At 43.1% G+C, this 13,717-nt stretch overlaps 2 protein-coding genes across 8 annotated transcripts; one reads left to right on the top strand and one right to left on the bottom strand.

The window, feature by feature from the left end:
• The first annotated feature begins 301 nt into the window (after nucleotides 1-301).
• On the top strand, nucleotides 302-2,308 carry yrt (erythrocyte membrane protein band 4.1-like yurt). The gene has a single exon (XM_077436300.1). The coding sequence runs from the start codon at nucleotides 302-304 to the stop codon at nucleotides 2,306-2,308; it is 2,007 nt and encodes a 668-aa protein (XP_077292426.1).
• An 832-nt stretch (nucleotides 2,309-3,140) lies between these two features.
• Nucleotides 3,141-12,636, bottom strand: LOC143919625 (uncharacterized). 7 transcript variants are annotated; one of them, XM_077442070.1, is made up of 14 exons: nucleotides 12,389-12,636; nucleotides 12,176-12,265; nucleotides 8,649-8,771; nucleotides 8,343-8,490; nucleotides 7,187-7,357; nucleotides 6,987-7,105; nucleotides 6,772-6,911; nucleotides 6,543-6,690; nucleotides 6,309-6,463; nucleotides 6,093-6,222; nucleotides 5,845-6,009; nucleotides 5,685-5,774; nucleotides 5,340-5,605; nucleotides 3,141-5,259 (listed from the first exon to the last, which is right to left on the bottom strand). In XM_077442070.1, the coding sequence occupies exons 4-14, from the start codon at nucleotides 8,343-8,345 to the stop codon at nucleotides 3,740-3,742; spliced, it is 2,907 nt and encodes a 968-aa protein (XP_077298196.1). In that variant the 5' UTR covers nucleotides 8,346-8,490; nucleotides 8,649-8,771; nucleotides 12,176-12,265; nucleotides 12,389-12,636; the 3' UTR covers nucleotides 3,141-3,739. The 7 variants fall into 7 exon arrangements, with proteins under 7 accessions (XP_077298196.1, XP_077298180.1, XP_077298154.1 ...); XM_077442054.1 differs by having other exon boundaries at nucleotides 6,294-6,463; nucleotides 12,389-12,616; XM_077442028.1 differs by lacking the exon at nucleotides 8,343-8,490 and having other exon boundaries at nucleotides 6,294-6,463.
• Between the last annotated feature and the right edge of the window lie 1,081 nt (nucleotides 12,637-13,717).

Below are 13,717 nucleotides of genomic sequence, written 5' to 3'. Positions count from 1 at the left end.
AAGGCTCACGAGCCGCCACTGATGCATGGTAAACAAACATTTTCGACTTTTTAACATTCAGTGCGGTGACGGTCACCCGTCAGATGGACAATCGAGGGCAGAAGCTTTTCAGTAGTGAGTGACGAGAGTGAACGACGAGAGAGAGAGAGAGAGAGAGAGAGAGAGAGATCGTGTCATATAGTGTCAGAAGTGTGAGTAGTGTGAGTAGTGGCAATAGTGGCAGTAGTGGTGGTTGTAAACAAAGTGTGTTGGCGAGCGTGCGCGTCGAGGGGGCGTGCTGGTGCTGGGGAAGTGTCAGAAGATGCTGCGCTTCCTGAGCCGGCGGGGCAGGGCGAGGGGCGGCGTGGGTAGCGGGGGTGGGGGGCGCTCGCGGGGCGACAAGCAGCAGGCGGTGTGCCGAGTGCTGCTGCTGGACGACACGGACCTGCCGGCCGCCCTGCCCAAGAAGGCGGCCGCCGGCGACCTCTACGAGCAGGTGTTCTACTCGCTGGACCTCATCGAGAAGGACTACTTCGGCCTGCAGTACACCGACACCAACAACGTCAAGCACTGGCTCGACCCCACCAAGACCATCAAGAAGCAGGTGAAGATCGGCCCGCCCTACACCCTGCGGCTGCGCGTCAAGTTCTACTCGTCGGAGCCGAACGCGCTCAGGGAGGAGCTCACCCGCTACCAGTTCTTCCTGCAGCTGAAGAAGGACATCCTGGAGGGGCGGCTCGAGTGCCCGCAGGCCGTGGCCGTGGAGTTGGCCGCCCTCGCCCTGCAGTCCGAGCTCGGCGACTACGACGACGCCTCCCACACCCCGGCCACCGTCTCCGAGTTCCGTTTCATCCCCAACCAGACGGAGGACGTCGAAATATCCATCCTGGACGAGTTCAAGCGCTGCAAGGGGCTCAGCCCGGCCCAGGCCGAGGTCAACTACCTCAACAAAGCCAAATGGCTGGAGATGTACGGCGTGGACATGCACATAGTGTTGGGAAAAGACGGCTGCGAATACCACCTCGGCCTCACCCCCACCGGCATCCTAGTGTTCGAAGGTCCCCAAAAGATCGGCCTCTTCTTCTGGCCCAAGATCAGCAAGCTAGACTTCAAAAAGAAAAAGCTGACGTTGGTCGTCGTCGAAGACGACGATCAGGGCCGAGAGCAGGAGCACACTTTCGTCTTCAGACTTCACAACGAAAAGGCTTGCAAACATTTGTGGAAGTGCGCCGTCGAGCATCACACTTTCTTCAGATTGAGAGCTCCGATCAAAGGCCCGTCGGCCCGACAGAACTTCTTCCGAATGGGATCCCGGTTCCAGTACTCGGGAAAGACCGAGTACCAGACGACGCAGCAGAATAGGGCTCGTCGCACCGTTCAGTTCGAACGTAGGCCCAGTCAACGGTTCGCCCGCCGCCAATCGCACGTATTGAGAGAGAGGGAGAAGCAGGGCAGCAAGACGACGGAGAACGTAGCGACGAGCTCGACACAGAACGAGCCCGCAGAATCGACCGATACCGCCGCTCAATACGACTCGTCTACGTTGAAATCGACGTCGAAGCCTTCCGACGAGGAAGAAGGCAACGAAGCGCGAGCGTCCGCAGAGCAGACTAAGCTCATCGATCTATCGGACACGCCTCCGATCGAAGACGTCTCTAAAGAAGACTCCATCTCTAATAAAGTCCTGTTTAAGAAAGACAATAAGAAGGATTTCTTACAGAGCATAAACAATAGCCAGAGTACGTCTTGTAGTTGCGCGTCAGGAAGCGACACTAACGTAGTCAATCCGCTGAACGACCTGCTGAAGAGCTTAGTCAAAGATAAACTGAACGTAGACGACTCGAGAAACGAAGTCCGCAACGAACTACTCATCGACACGTCTTCCCCGGCCGAGATCCCGAACAATCAATCTAAATATTTAGGCACGTGCGGGAAACCTCTGCCGCCCGGTCAGCTGAAGTGCAATATTTTGAAAGCGAAAGACAACGAATTGAAATTCTTCAACGACTCTTGCAACGTCAACCTGCCGTCTCCCTCGTCGCCGTCTCCGAAAGTCTTGAACGAACCGTTATCACCCATCGAAGCACCCAAACCGACGACCACAAACTCGAATCAATACGTGTCTATAGTCGTAGTCGAGCCACCTTCGACTGCGACGACCGTAACTGTGACACCGGCACGACAAACCCCGTCGGCGGACGTAGTAGCCAACCAGTCGATCACCCAGCTCTCTCCGTGGCTGGTGACGTCCGAGCCGAGCTCTCCGACGACGACAGACAAAGACATCACCATCATCCATAGAAAGACCGTCATCACGACGCAACTCTAACGCCATATATACCGTTTATTGCTCTCTTATCACAATCGCTACGTGTACACGTCCGAGTAGAGAAAAGGTGCTCTTGAACAAATTGTATTCAATCCAGAAGAGGCCTCAAGTATTAAATATATATATATATAATACATTCCATAATGTAATTTTATATAAATATTAAGAATAGTTTGTAAAGAAAACCTTGATATGTAACTTTACATATATACGGTACAATTCCTGTATACAAATTTATATTGCCGGTTCAATCAATTTAATTTAATTGTTATTTTATAAACGTTGATATATGTATGTATATGTTCGATCGACGATAAGTCGTTGACTGATTTTTAATGAAAATTTTGAGGGTTTGTAGTCATGCGCGATGCATTTAAGCACCGAGAGAGAGTGCGCTGGTGAATTCCACTTGAAAGACTAGATAGACCGTGTACTTATTGACTCTTATTCCGTCCACTGCAGAGACAATATTTATATCAACTTGCCTTATACTATATGTATATGTACTTAAATATTACGCTACGAGTAGCTATTTTACTATTTACATTTTATTATGCAAAATTTTTTACATATGTAATTATTATAGTCAAATATATTGAATTTTAAAGATATATCGAATAAAAATGTTATTTTACAACTTTAAAATGTGCTTTCTTTGCATCCTATATATCTACAATACAAATAAATGTACTGCGAACTTCATCAGACGGCTTCTCAATATCATTAATTCAGGACTGATGATTGAGGGTGCGATTTAACTGTACATTGAGAAAAAAATACTTTGTACCTTAAAAAAAATGTTTGTGCATTATTTTCAATAATAAAACAAGATTGAGGTTTGCATTCGTTTATTTAAATATGAATTACTCGTCCGACAAACTACAAGAGAAATATGTATCAACACAGATTCCACTTTGAGTAACATAAATCAAAGATGAAAAAACACATGTATGCATATGATATGACAACATTTATGAGATATATGTATGTGAACAGGAATAATCATCATTCGTATATATATATATAATATTTTCCACGCCTAGTTAAAACAATATACATATTTAAATACACATACCGACTGAATTAAAAAAAAAAAAAAAAAGTAAAGAGAAGAAACGACAGAAAAGCATAATTGAAACTTCATAATCCCACAAATACTTAAAGAGGGAGGGGGGGGGGGGCTAATTTTCAATAAGCTTTCCTTACGATATACATACATTAAATATGCTAAAATATGTTAAATATTCGCGAACTGAATCGCAAATTACTTTATTAATTTACACTAAATGAAAGAAATGCTACGCAGATGTCGAACCTGCGTAATTTTTGACTGAATTTTAATATTTAAAACTAACATCAACGATGTGTGGTTATATGTATAAACTATATAGTAGAGAACGTAAAACATGGTAATAATCATAAATTAAACAATTACTCAGATGTCGATATACTCGTTTGCCGCTTCATTGATTTCAGGGCTCGTTCCCGGAGCTTTTTCTCCAAATCTTCATTGTTCACCTTCTCGTCGACTTCCGGCTCACTGCCGGAGCTGTCCTTTTTAGATTTATTCGTCTTTTTGTGTTTTTTGTGTTTCTTATGCTTCTTCGAGTGTTTCTTGTGCTTTTTTGAATGCTTTTTGGACTTTTTTGGCTCGTCACTGTCAGAATCCGAAGACTCTGAACCGTTTTTGTCCTTGCGTTGTTTCTTCTTCGACTGTTTGTCGCTGTCAGAGGACGATACGTCCTTTTCGCGTTTCTTAATCTTTTTCGCATCGTCGACCGGACCTTTTTTGGCATCTGCTTTGCCAGATTCTTGCGAGCCGGAAGAAGTCTTTGGTTTGCTGCCGGTTTTCAGGTCGGCGGCGTCTGGTTTCGAAGAGGACTTTTTGTGCTTGTCGGGGACGGGAGATTTATCTTTGTTTCTCGACGAGTTGCTCAAATCGCGGCTGGATTTTCTAGACTTTTTCATCTCCGGTTCAGAACTGTCCGTTGATCTCGATCTGGAAGGTTTTACTCTGTCTTCTTTCGACGGCAACACTTCAACATCGGTGTTGGGACTAGTCGCAGAATACGTTTTGCCCCGCATCTCTACATCGGAGCCGGACACATCTTTTTTGCCCTTTGGTTCTTTGTCTTTCTTACTAGATTTGTATTTGTCTGGAGAAGCGTCCTTCACGCGAGATTTTTTAGAGCGATCTTCCGACGCGCTGACTTTATTTTCGTCCGAGCTGGAGTCGTCACGTCTCGACCGACTTTTAGTTTTGACCGACTTGGCTTTGACGTCTTCGTCGGAACTAGAATCGTCTGAACTGGAAGAATGAGTCTTTTTGACTTTTTTCAATTTTTTGACATTCTTTTTCCTCGCTATCTTTTTGGTTTTCTTTTTCTTGTCGTCCTCCGAGTCCGAAGACGACGAATGTTCAGATCCACTGTCACTAGAAGACGAAGATTTCTTTGATTTCTTCACATGCTTAGTGTGCGTACGATCTTTACGCTTCTTCAATTTGGATTTAGACTTGACAGTGCTGCTCTTATCGGAACTTTCCGAATCCGACGGTGACTCTGCTTTTCTTTTTGATTTAGACGAGTTTTCGGAGAAAACTTTACTACTCTCGTTTTTATCCGATTCGGACTTTTCATCTTTCATCGCGTCAATTTCATGTTTCTTAAGGAAAGGCGACGGAGTTCTCGACAAACTCTTGGCGAATTGCTCTACTGACTTTTCGTTTGGTTTGAATTTGGTCGTTTCATCATCGGAATACAGCGAAGCGGCTTTAGCGTCATTTTTACTTGTATCTGCACTTTTATTAAATGCAGCATTAGGTGCTTCGGAGGAAGCTCGACTTGAGCTGCGATAGTCTCGATTCTCTTTGCTGCGACTATCTCCGGCTTTGGATGAGATTCTTTCAACGGATGTACGCCTTTCGCGAGATCCCGGACGATCCCTCGAATCTGAAACGTCAAATATAAAATAAATTAATCAAATTTACCACCGATACCAATCGATCGGGGATCTAAGAATTGAATTATACTTTTTCTTTCACGACTCGGCCTCTTCTCTCTGCTTGGCTTTCTCTCTCTACTTCCTCTACGATCACGGCTGTTGGGTCTTTCACGACTCGCTCTTTCGTGGCTTAGACGCCTGTCGCGGCTACCAACACGTCTATCTCTACTCACACGCCTATCCCGACTCCAGTGCCGATCCCGACTGACGCGTTTATCCCGACTCCACCTTCGATCCCTGTCCCTCGATCTTCTATCACAATCCTTGCTAGACACGCGACGATCTTTGGAACGTCTGCAATTAAAAGTACAAGTAAAATTTAAACCCAGTCAACGCCAAAGAGCTAACATTTTAAATTACAATATAAAGCTACCTGTCCCTGGATCTTTTTGTCCGAGACCTACTCCTCGACCGTCTCCTCTCTCTTTCTCTTCTCTCTAGCGACCGACGCCGCTCCCGAGACCTGCATTATGAATTAAAAATTAAGACACAAAAAAACACACATACGCAACGATAAACTGGCTGATTTTTACCGTCTCTCACGATCACGACGACGGCGCTCCCTATCTCGTTCACGTTCTCTCTCTCTTTCCATTTCACGGCGACGTCTTTCTCTATCCCTTTCCCGCTCTCTTTCCCTTTCCCTTTCACGTTCCCTCTCTCTATCGCGATCGAGGGACCTGCGGGATCTGCGACTGCTATAAAAATAAAATAAAACAACAAAATAAACACCGTTCACTATGAAACAAACACAATTTACTACTAATTAGTATATATTTACCTATCTCTACGCGAATGACGATGAGGACTAGGACTAGTAGAAGAATCTTTATTATTGCGATAGTGCCGCTTCTTTTGAACAGACGTCGACGACTTTCTAATTTCAGATTCGTCTTTATTGCGACTCCGCCCTGAAACACAATTTTCATCGATTATTTTCCATCGAAGACCAGACGTAACAACAACAACAACAAAAAATCACGGGAAAATTGAGCACCACTCTTGCTGGAATCGGTGCTAGAATGTCTTTTGGGACTCGTTCTTTTAGCGAGCGCCGTCTGATTGTGCGACGACGTACTCGAAGAGCTCGAGTCTCTTTTTGGTTTTCCATTTTTAGCACCGTGCGGCGACACCGACTTTCCTTTCGACAGCCTGCAACGATCGATGTGATTTAAAAAAAAAATAAACATAATAAACCGACAGATCGCTAATTATTGCGCTTTAAAATTACCTAGCGTTGGGAGACTTTTCAACGCTCGACTTCTCGTCCTTTGAATTGGGCACTTTAGTTAGCGAGCGTCGATCCGACTGACTTTCAGCATTGTGATTGTTTGCAGTCTTGTCGTCGGCGGGAACACCGGGCGATTTATTACCGTTCTCTGTAAAAGAAAACCATTCAACGATGAGTTTTTAAGCAACAACCTAATCGGATACACACAAAAACGTCACACAAGAAAAACCTTTCTTCTCGGCGTCTTCTTTGTACAAGTGTTTGGGCAGATCGGTGGCAAGACCGGGCGGACTCAAATGGCCGTCCTTCTTCTCCTGCCTCTGCACTGGACTTTTACTCCTCGAATCTCGTCGGCCTCTAGATCGCGACCTAAAAAAAAACTCGATTAGATTGAAAGTGTCGAATACGACAATGACAAATGTCGAACACGACAATGACGACTACCTTCGATGGTTGTCTCTGGAGCGACGATCTCTAGATCTGGTACGACTCCTGTGATGGTCACGGCGACGTTCTCTTCCGCCGCTTCCAATCTTATTCTCTTTAGCCCTTTCGTCTTCTTCCTGCAAACGCAAACAAACGGTTAAAAAAATCGGTCACACACACACACATCGGTATACACGTCGGAACGCGATGATACGCACCATCCGCTTTTTAATTTCTTCCTTTTTCTGTTGTACAAACGACTCGGGGATGCCGGTTTCGGAAGTCTGAGCACTGAGCAGCAGCTCCCACAGCTCGCCCATAAACAGTCTAGCATTCTTTCCATTTAAAAAACCCGTTAAGTTTATCTGCATTTTCTTTGGACATGGAAACTAAACAGGCAAAATCGGAACGTTTATAAAACAGCGAAATTACAATATTTTAAAAATAATAAACTAACATATATACATATATACTCTTATGATATAGATAATCATTTAAAAATAGTTTCATACAATTCGAGCGATTCCAGTAGGCCACAACATAAAGAATAGTTCTAGCAAGAATATATCGACTGTCCGAATATTATTTTATCATACAAATATATAAAATTACAATATACAAAAAAAAAAAAAAACCAAACAAAGCAAGAGTTGGTTTATATAATCATCCGTACGATATAGAATATATCTAATATATAAAACAGAAACAGTATCAACGCACTCCCTTTTTGTTTGTTTGTTTTTTTTTTCTTTTCTTTTCTTTCTTTTAGACAAGACTAAACGACAAAATGTCAACCGTGTATCATATTTTGGAGCCACCGGTTTATAAAATCTAAAGTAGCAAGTGTGTAATAAAAATGAATCAATGATAGCAATGGAGGCGCACCAGAGGCGCACCGCTGTCGGCTGCATTCGACGACACGAACACGATGAGCAGAGTAGAGTAGAGCGAGGAGGAGGAGAAGTGGTGTCCGGCTGAGGAGTCGCGGCGGTCCCACGGCGACCCGGCGAGGGGTATGCGGAGAGAGCGGTGACAAATTAGAGTCCAACGTTGACTGGTGAATCTGTAAGGTTTCGATTTGCTACCCAAATTATGCAGAACTTCCAGAGCGAACCGTGACTCCAAAACTGATCACGGTTACATTTCACGACTGTTAAAAATCACCCCTATGCTAATTAATATATATATATATATATATGATCTAAAATTTCGGCGTTAATAGAAATTTATTCATTATGTTTTCGGTTGGCAATGTGTGTATTATACATATATATAATATATGCACATAAAAAAACAATGAAGTTAAGGAGCCCGAAGTCGAAAAGGAATAATTTAAGATTCCGGATAGTTCTTAGGTAGTATTCGCCGAAATACCATTCAAATCAGATAATTGGCCAGTGCAAAGAGGCGGGGCGAAGGCAGCAGAGCAGGCGGCAGCTGGACACGTTGTAGGCAGACGGACAAGTGATTGCGCCAACGGCTCGGCCGCAGCTTCTTCGGCCGCGTCATATATCGAATAGAGCTAATCGGGTACAAAAACAATTACCACACTAAATCAATTTTAACTATCGACGCCAATATTTTTTTTTTTTTTTTTTTTTTGTCTATGTGGTATCTCTTCATACTATGATTTATCACTGTTTGAAACAAAATGCACGTCAGAAAACATTCAAAATATACCTTTTCTTCTAGCTGATTGTTGACATACTCTACTACCACGTCGTCCTCCATGTTCAGCAGCTCCGTTATCTTCTTGGTGATCCACGGCTTTATCACGTCCAACTTCACCTTCGACATGTCCACCTAAATGTAACATACACACACACACGAGTAAAAAAAACATTTCACACACTCGTGTAACTGAAGGCCAGTCACCACTGAAGAAATGAGACCCATCGGCAAGATAGGAAGCATAACGAGCATAGAACAACGGTCATTGATAACAAAAGCATCGTCTAAAAGCGAGCCATCGAAAAGAGAGAGAGAGAGAAGAAGTTTAGCAAACAATGAACAAACATTTTTGGAGGCTGAGAGCGATTCTATGATAACGAGCTTTTAATTTTTTGGCTACCACGTGAATGCCTTTGAAAGTTGACCAACGCCGATCAGCGTTTTGCCAACAAGTTTGAAATACGCCAATAGGCGTTGTATTTTGAGTATATAAAAAATAAACAAGAACACCACCCGCTAGCCTTTCCAAGTAGCGTTGAAAAAAAAAAATGCATTGAACACGGGTCGTGTAATCTGTGTCAATATTTATACAGACTGGTTTACACCGGAATGACTGAATTTATAATCATCCAGATGGAAATCCCCAACTGCCGAGTATTTTAGATTGTGGCTTACATTTTAACAACAATGAAGAAGATGGAACTAGTTTTGGAAAAATACAATCATTATTGGACCTCTTTAGTTTATTTTATATGGTTGCAAGATATATTAGAGCAGTGGTTCTTAACCTCGTCGGAGGTACTGACCCCCACCAGCTTCATATGTGCATTCATCGAACCCTTATTAATTGGCACCCGAATCATATGAATCCGCCGAACCCTGGAGATAGACTTACCAAACCACTGGGGTTCGATCGAACTAATTCTAGTTGGAAATAGCGGGCCTTCAACACAAAAGACGTTGGTAAAAGTTGGAATTCTCTAGGCTCGGTCGATCCACTCTTCCCCGTCATCGGTTGCTCTTTGCGACTACTCCAAGTATTGCCGTGCCCTGAATTAACTCGGCTTTTACCCGATGAAATACTCCCGACATATACTGCCTGGTTTGCATATAATTTCAGATAGTTGGGCAGCGTACGGGAATATTCCGAATTTCGGTAAGTGTGGTTATAATTTCGTGGATTCAAATGATAGTGAAATAAATACATACGCAAAATGTGGATGTGTGTGTGTGAAAATAAAGATGAGACAACGATCAATTTGGCACAACGCGTGCCCGTTTTGATTCATATTTAGACGAATTTGTGTTGAACCCACAAACGAATGCGTGTATACACCAGCAGTCACATAAAACGGAACGCTTGTGAATTTTACGACTTCGAGGCCATTAAAGGATTATCCCTTTATGTGTAGGGTTTTTAACGACCAAATATTCTAAATATGATTGTTATCTAAGATTTGCGTTCAGTTTAGTGTGGGTTTTCGAGGAGAAAGCATCAAATTCGAATTTTAACACGTCAACATGAAAAAACGAGCTCAGTTATCATTGCAGAAGAGTGTAAAAATCGCGACATTGGCGAGTTCAGGATTTTCCTTTCGGTCAATTTCCAAAAAAATGGGATGTTCTATATCGACTGTTTCGAGAATACTGGAAAAAAAAAGAGAATCTGGAAGTTTTGATCGTAAGAAGGGGACCGGACTGAAAAGATGCACATCGGAGAGGCAAGACCGTGTTATCTTTACAGCAGCGATTCAAAACTACTGTAGAAATAAGAACAGATGTATCTTCACAATTTTCCATGGAGATCAGCGACTCAACAGTAAGAAGGCGACTCAGAGAAGCTGGACTGTACGGTCGGAAAGCTGCAAAAAAAAACACTACTAACCAAGAGAATGAAAAACAATCGATTGGAATGGGCGAAAGCACATGAAAATTGGAGTCCATCAGATTGGCAACGAGTGATACTTTCCGACGAAACAAAGTTTAACCTCTATAGCCCTGATGGTTTTCCGTATGTCCGAAGGAAAGTTGGCGAAAGGTATAGTGAAAATTGTACCCTTAAAACTGTTACGCATCCTCCAAGTCAAATGGTCTGGGGATGCTTTTCGTACCATAACATTGGACAATTGGAGTTTCTACAAGGTGCCATCGATGGAAAAAAATATAAAAAAATTTTAGAAGAAAGCTTTGTCCCATCGATGGAAAACCACCTTTCATATTCCGATGATATAATTTTTCAAGATGACTCTGCCCCTTGTCATCGAGCTAAATTGGTGAGTATTCATTTTATTTGATAGCATTGAATATAAATTATAAAATTTCAATCAAAAAACTGAATTTTTTTTTTTACTTTTTTTTAGGTTCGGGACTATTTACAAGAAATGGGTGTAAAGACACTACCATGGCCTGGCAAAAGTCCCGATTTAAATCCAATCGAAAATTTATGGATGTGTATCGAGTACAGGATAAGGAAGAACAATGTTACTACTCTTAAATCGTTGAAAGAAATAATAGAAAAGATATGGTACGAAGACCTCCCAATCGAAAATTTAAAAACTTTAGTAGATTCCATGCCAAACCGAATAAAAGAAGTTATAAAATCGAAAGGAGCCGCTACAAAATATTAATTTATTTTTTATAAGTTGTAAATAATAATATGTGACTGTAATAAAATTAAAAATGTATATGTATAGTGTTACTTTCATTTAACCATGAAGTCAACGCACGGTCGTAAAATCTGCCCTCCATTAAATTTCTCCCCAACTCATTTTTATCACCTTTTTTTTCACGTTTGGTGTTATACGAATGCACTATGGTACAACCTATCATTTAAATGACTTTCGGTTTTGTTTTTATATAAGATTAACGAAATTTCACGCAAAAACATGTTTCGCTTAAGCGTTCCGTTTTATGTGACTGCTGCTGTATATATTCCATTCGCAACATGTGGAATACTTCCGTATGCTGTCCGACCGGAGTATTTCATCAGGTAAAAGTCGAGTCAATTCAGGGCACGGCAATACTTACAGAGTACTTACAAAGAGCAAGTAATGACAGGAAGGAGTGAGCCTCGCTTCCGAGCCTAGAGGGTCGAGAATTCCGACTTTTACCAAGACGTATCAACACTCGAAGGAAATGTATCAATTTCATTCACTTCAAAATGTGTATATTTACTAATTTGTCGAAAATATGCGTCATTCAACTTATTCCAAAGGGCAGGGGGCGTATTCAATAGTAATGTTTAAAAAAAAAACAACTCGAGCACTACCTGTATATATATATATATGTATATTCAGTTGTCAAATTGTCCGACAATAAAACCTAGCATTGAATAATAATAAACAGTGCGCTGGTGTTCTATTCTTCTTCGGACAAAACTTCAAAAGATCGTTCAGTGGGTTAGGCCCATCAGGCGAAACTACATCGATGCGAAATTAGGTTTAGGTTTAGAGCGAATGTATGAGGGAAAAAAAATCGATAAAACAGAAACCGCTTTTAACGACGGTCGTAGATGGGGCGAGTTGTCAAAAGTTCACCTGCTGCGTGAGGCAATCTCCGAACTTCATCTGCTTCAGTAGCTTCTTCTCCTTGTCGCTGAAGCGCGTGTCCTGCTCCGCTGTGGTCCCCTGAAACGAGCACATCAGACACATCACATCAGATAGGAGGTTATTCACATCATCGTGGGAGTGGAGCGGGCGGGTAGGAGGTAGGGGGAAGGGGGAAGGGGGAAGGGGGGCTGAAGGACTCACCGTATACATGTTGGTTGCGTTTCGTTGCCACCGGTTGAGACGAGACGAGACCGGAAGCGGAAGCGGGAACGGACGCGGCTGGGCCAGAAGCGAGCTCAGACGCGGGTGCAGATGCGACACTCAGACAATGACGAGGAGAGAGAGACTCGCATCCATACGTTCGGAAGCGCGTTGACTCGCGACGACATGGCCGCCGGCTGCCGGACGCCGAACGCCGGTTCGATCACTGTTGCCAACTTAACTCTCACAGCGTGTGCTCTCGCTCACTGCTGCCAGCTGTCAGCTCATTTTGTGCCGCTTTCATTTTGATGTACAAATCGGAACTTCCCCTCTAGAAACACCATTCGCAATACGCTATTGGCATCATGATGAAATTTCGATTGGAGAAACTAATTCATAGAAAATACACCGGTGTATTGTCGATTGTTAAGAGGGCTGGACACCAGCACCTTGTCCATACAAACGTATTACACTTCTCCCTTCCTCAATTATGGTACATAAGAATGTAGGAATCTCGTCGTCGTCATCGTCATCGAAACCTTCGAGAATATTCCGCAACAACAAAATACATCGAGCGGAACACCATCAAGCATTCCAGAAAATACTACGCCTCGACGAAAGCAAATTCCCCTTGTACGCATCAACAACTAAATGCTCGTACGACCACTTTCATCAAGCATTCCAGAAAATACTACGCCTCGACAACAGTGCATTCCTTTCTTACGCATCAACAAACCACCACCATCGGTCAGGCGATTCCAGAAACACTATAAAAGGAGGTACAACCCAAACAACGAGAATCCCCATTAACTTCAAAGGTAGACCTGATATCTTAGACATCGTTCTTACTCAAAATTTTCCAGGTGCGCAGTCCTTGACTGTAGTAAATGATCTCTCTTCCGACCATCACCCGGTCATACTAGAACTCACCAACACCCCTGTAACTATAAACCCCATCCTCCGAAGTACCATATCATGGGAGAAATTCTCAACTCTCCTTCATCACACCGTCACTTACCCCCACTCGATTCACACCACCCAAGAGATAGACTCGGCTATTAACGTACTCACTGACGAAATACAGTCAGCCCTAGAGGCCAGCACCACCACCACTCCCCACTCTCCCCTGCACCCGCAAGCTTTACCACCCGACATTCGCGATCTTATTCGCCTTAAGAATAGAGCTAGGAAGGCATTCCAAAGAAACAAGGACCCAATCCTCAAACAGCGAATGAACAGACTTCAACAAGACGTTAAAAACGCCTTGTGGCAACTACGAAACGACAACTGGGATACCAAACTCAGAGCGCTAGAAGACGGACATAACGG

Source organism: Arctopsyche grandis, chromosome 1, assembly GCF_051622035.1.
Source record: "Arctopsyche grandis isolate Sample6627 chromosome 1, ASM5162203v2, whole genome shotgun sequence".
Classification (NCBI taxonomy): Eukaryota; Metazoa; Arthropoda; class Insecta; order Trichoptera; family Hydropsychidae; genus Arctopsyche; species Arctopsyche grandis.
This window is presented reverse-complemented; position numbering and strand designations above follow the sequence as displayed.

Bases quoted from the DNA above. Each gene is read 5' to 3' on its own strand.
- yrt (XM_077436300.1), top strand. From the start codon at position 302: ATGCTGCGCTTCCTGAGCCGGCGGGGCAGGGCGAGGGGCGGCGTGGGT.
- LOC143919625 (XM_077442028.1), bottom strand. The intron at 6,691-6,771 runs GTTTTTCTTGTG...TTTCTTTTACAG, and splicing joins AGAAGACGCCGAGAAGAAAG to AGAACGGTAATAAATCGCCC. The intron at 6,464-6,542 runs GTAATTTTAAAG...CGATCGTTGCAG, and splicing joins GAAAAGTCTCCCAACGCTAG to GCTGTCGAAAGGAAAGTCGG.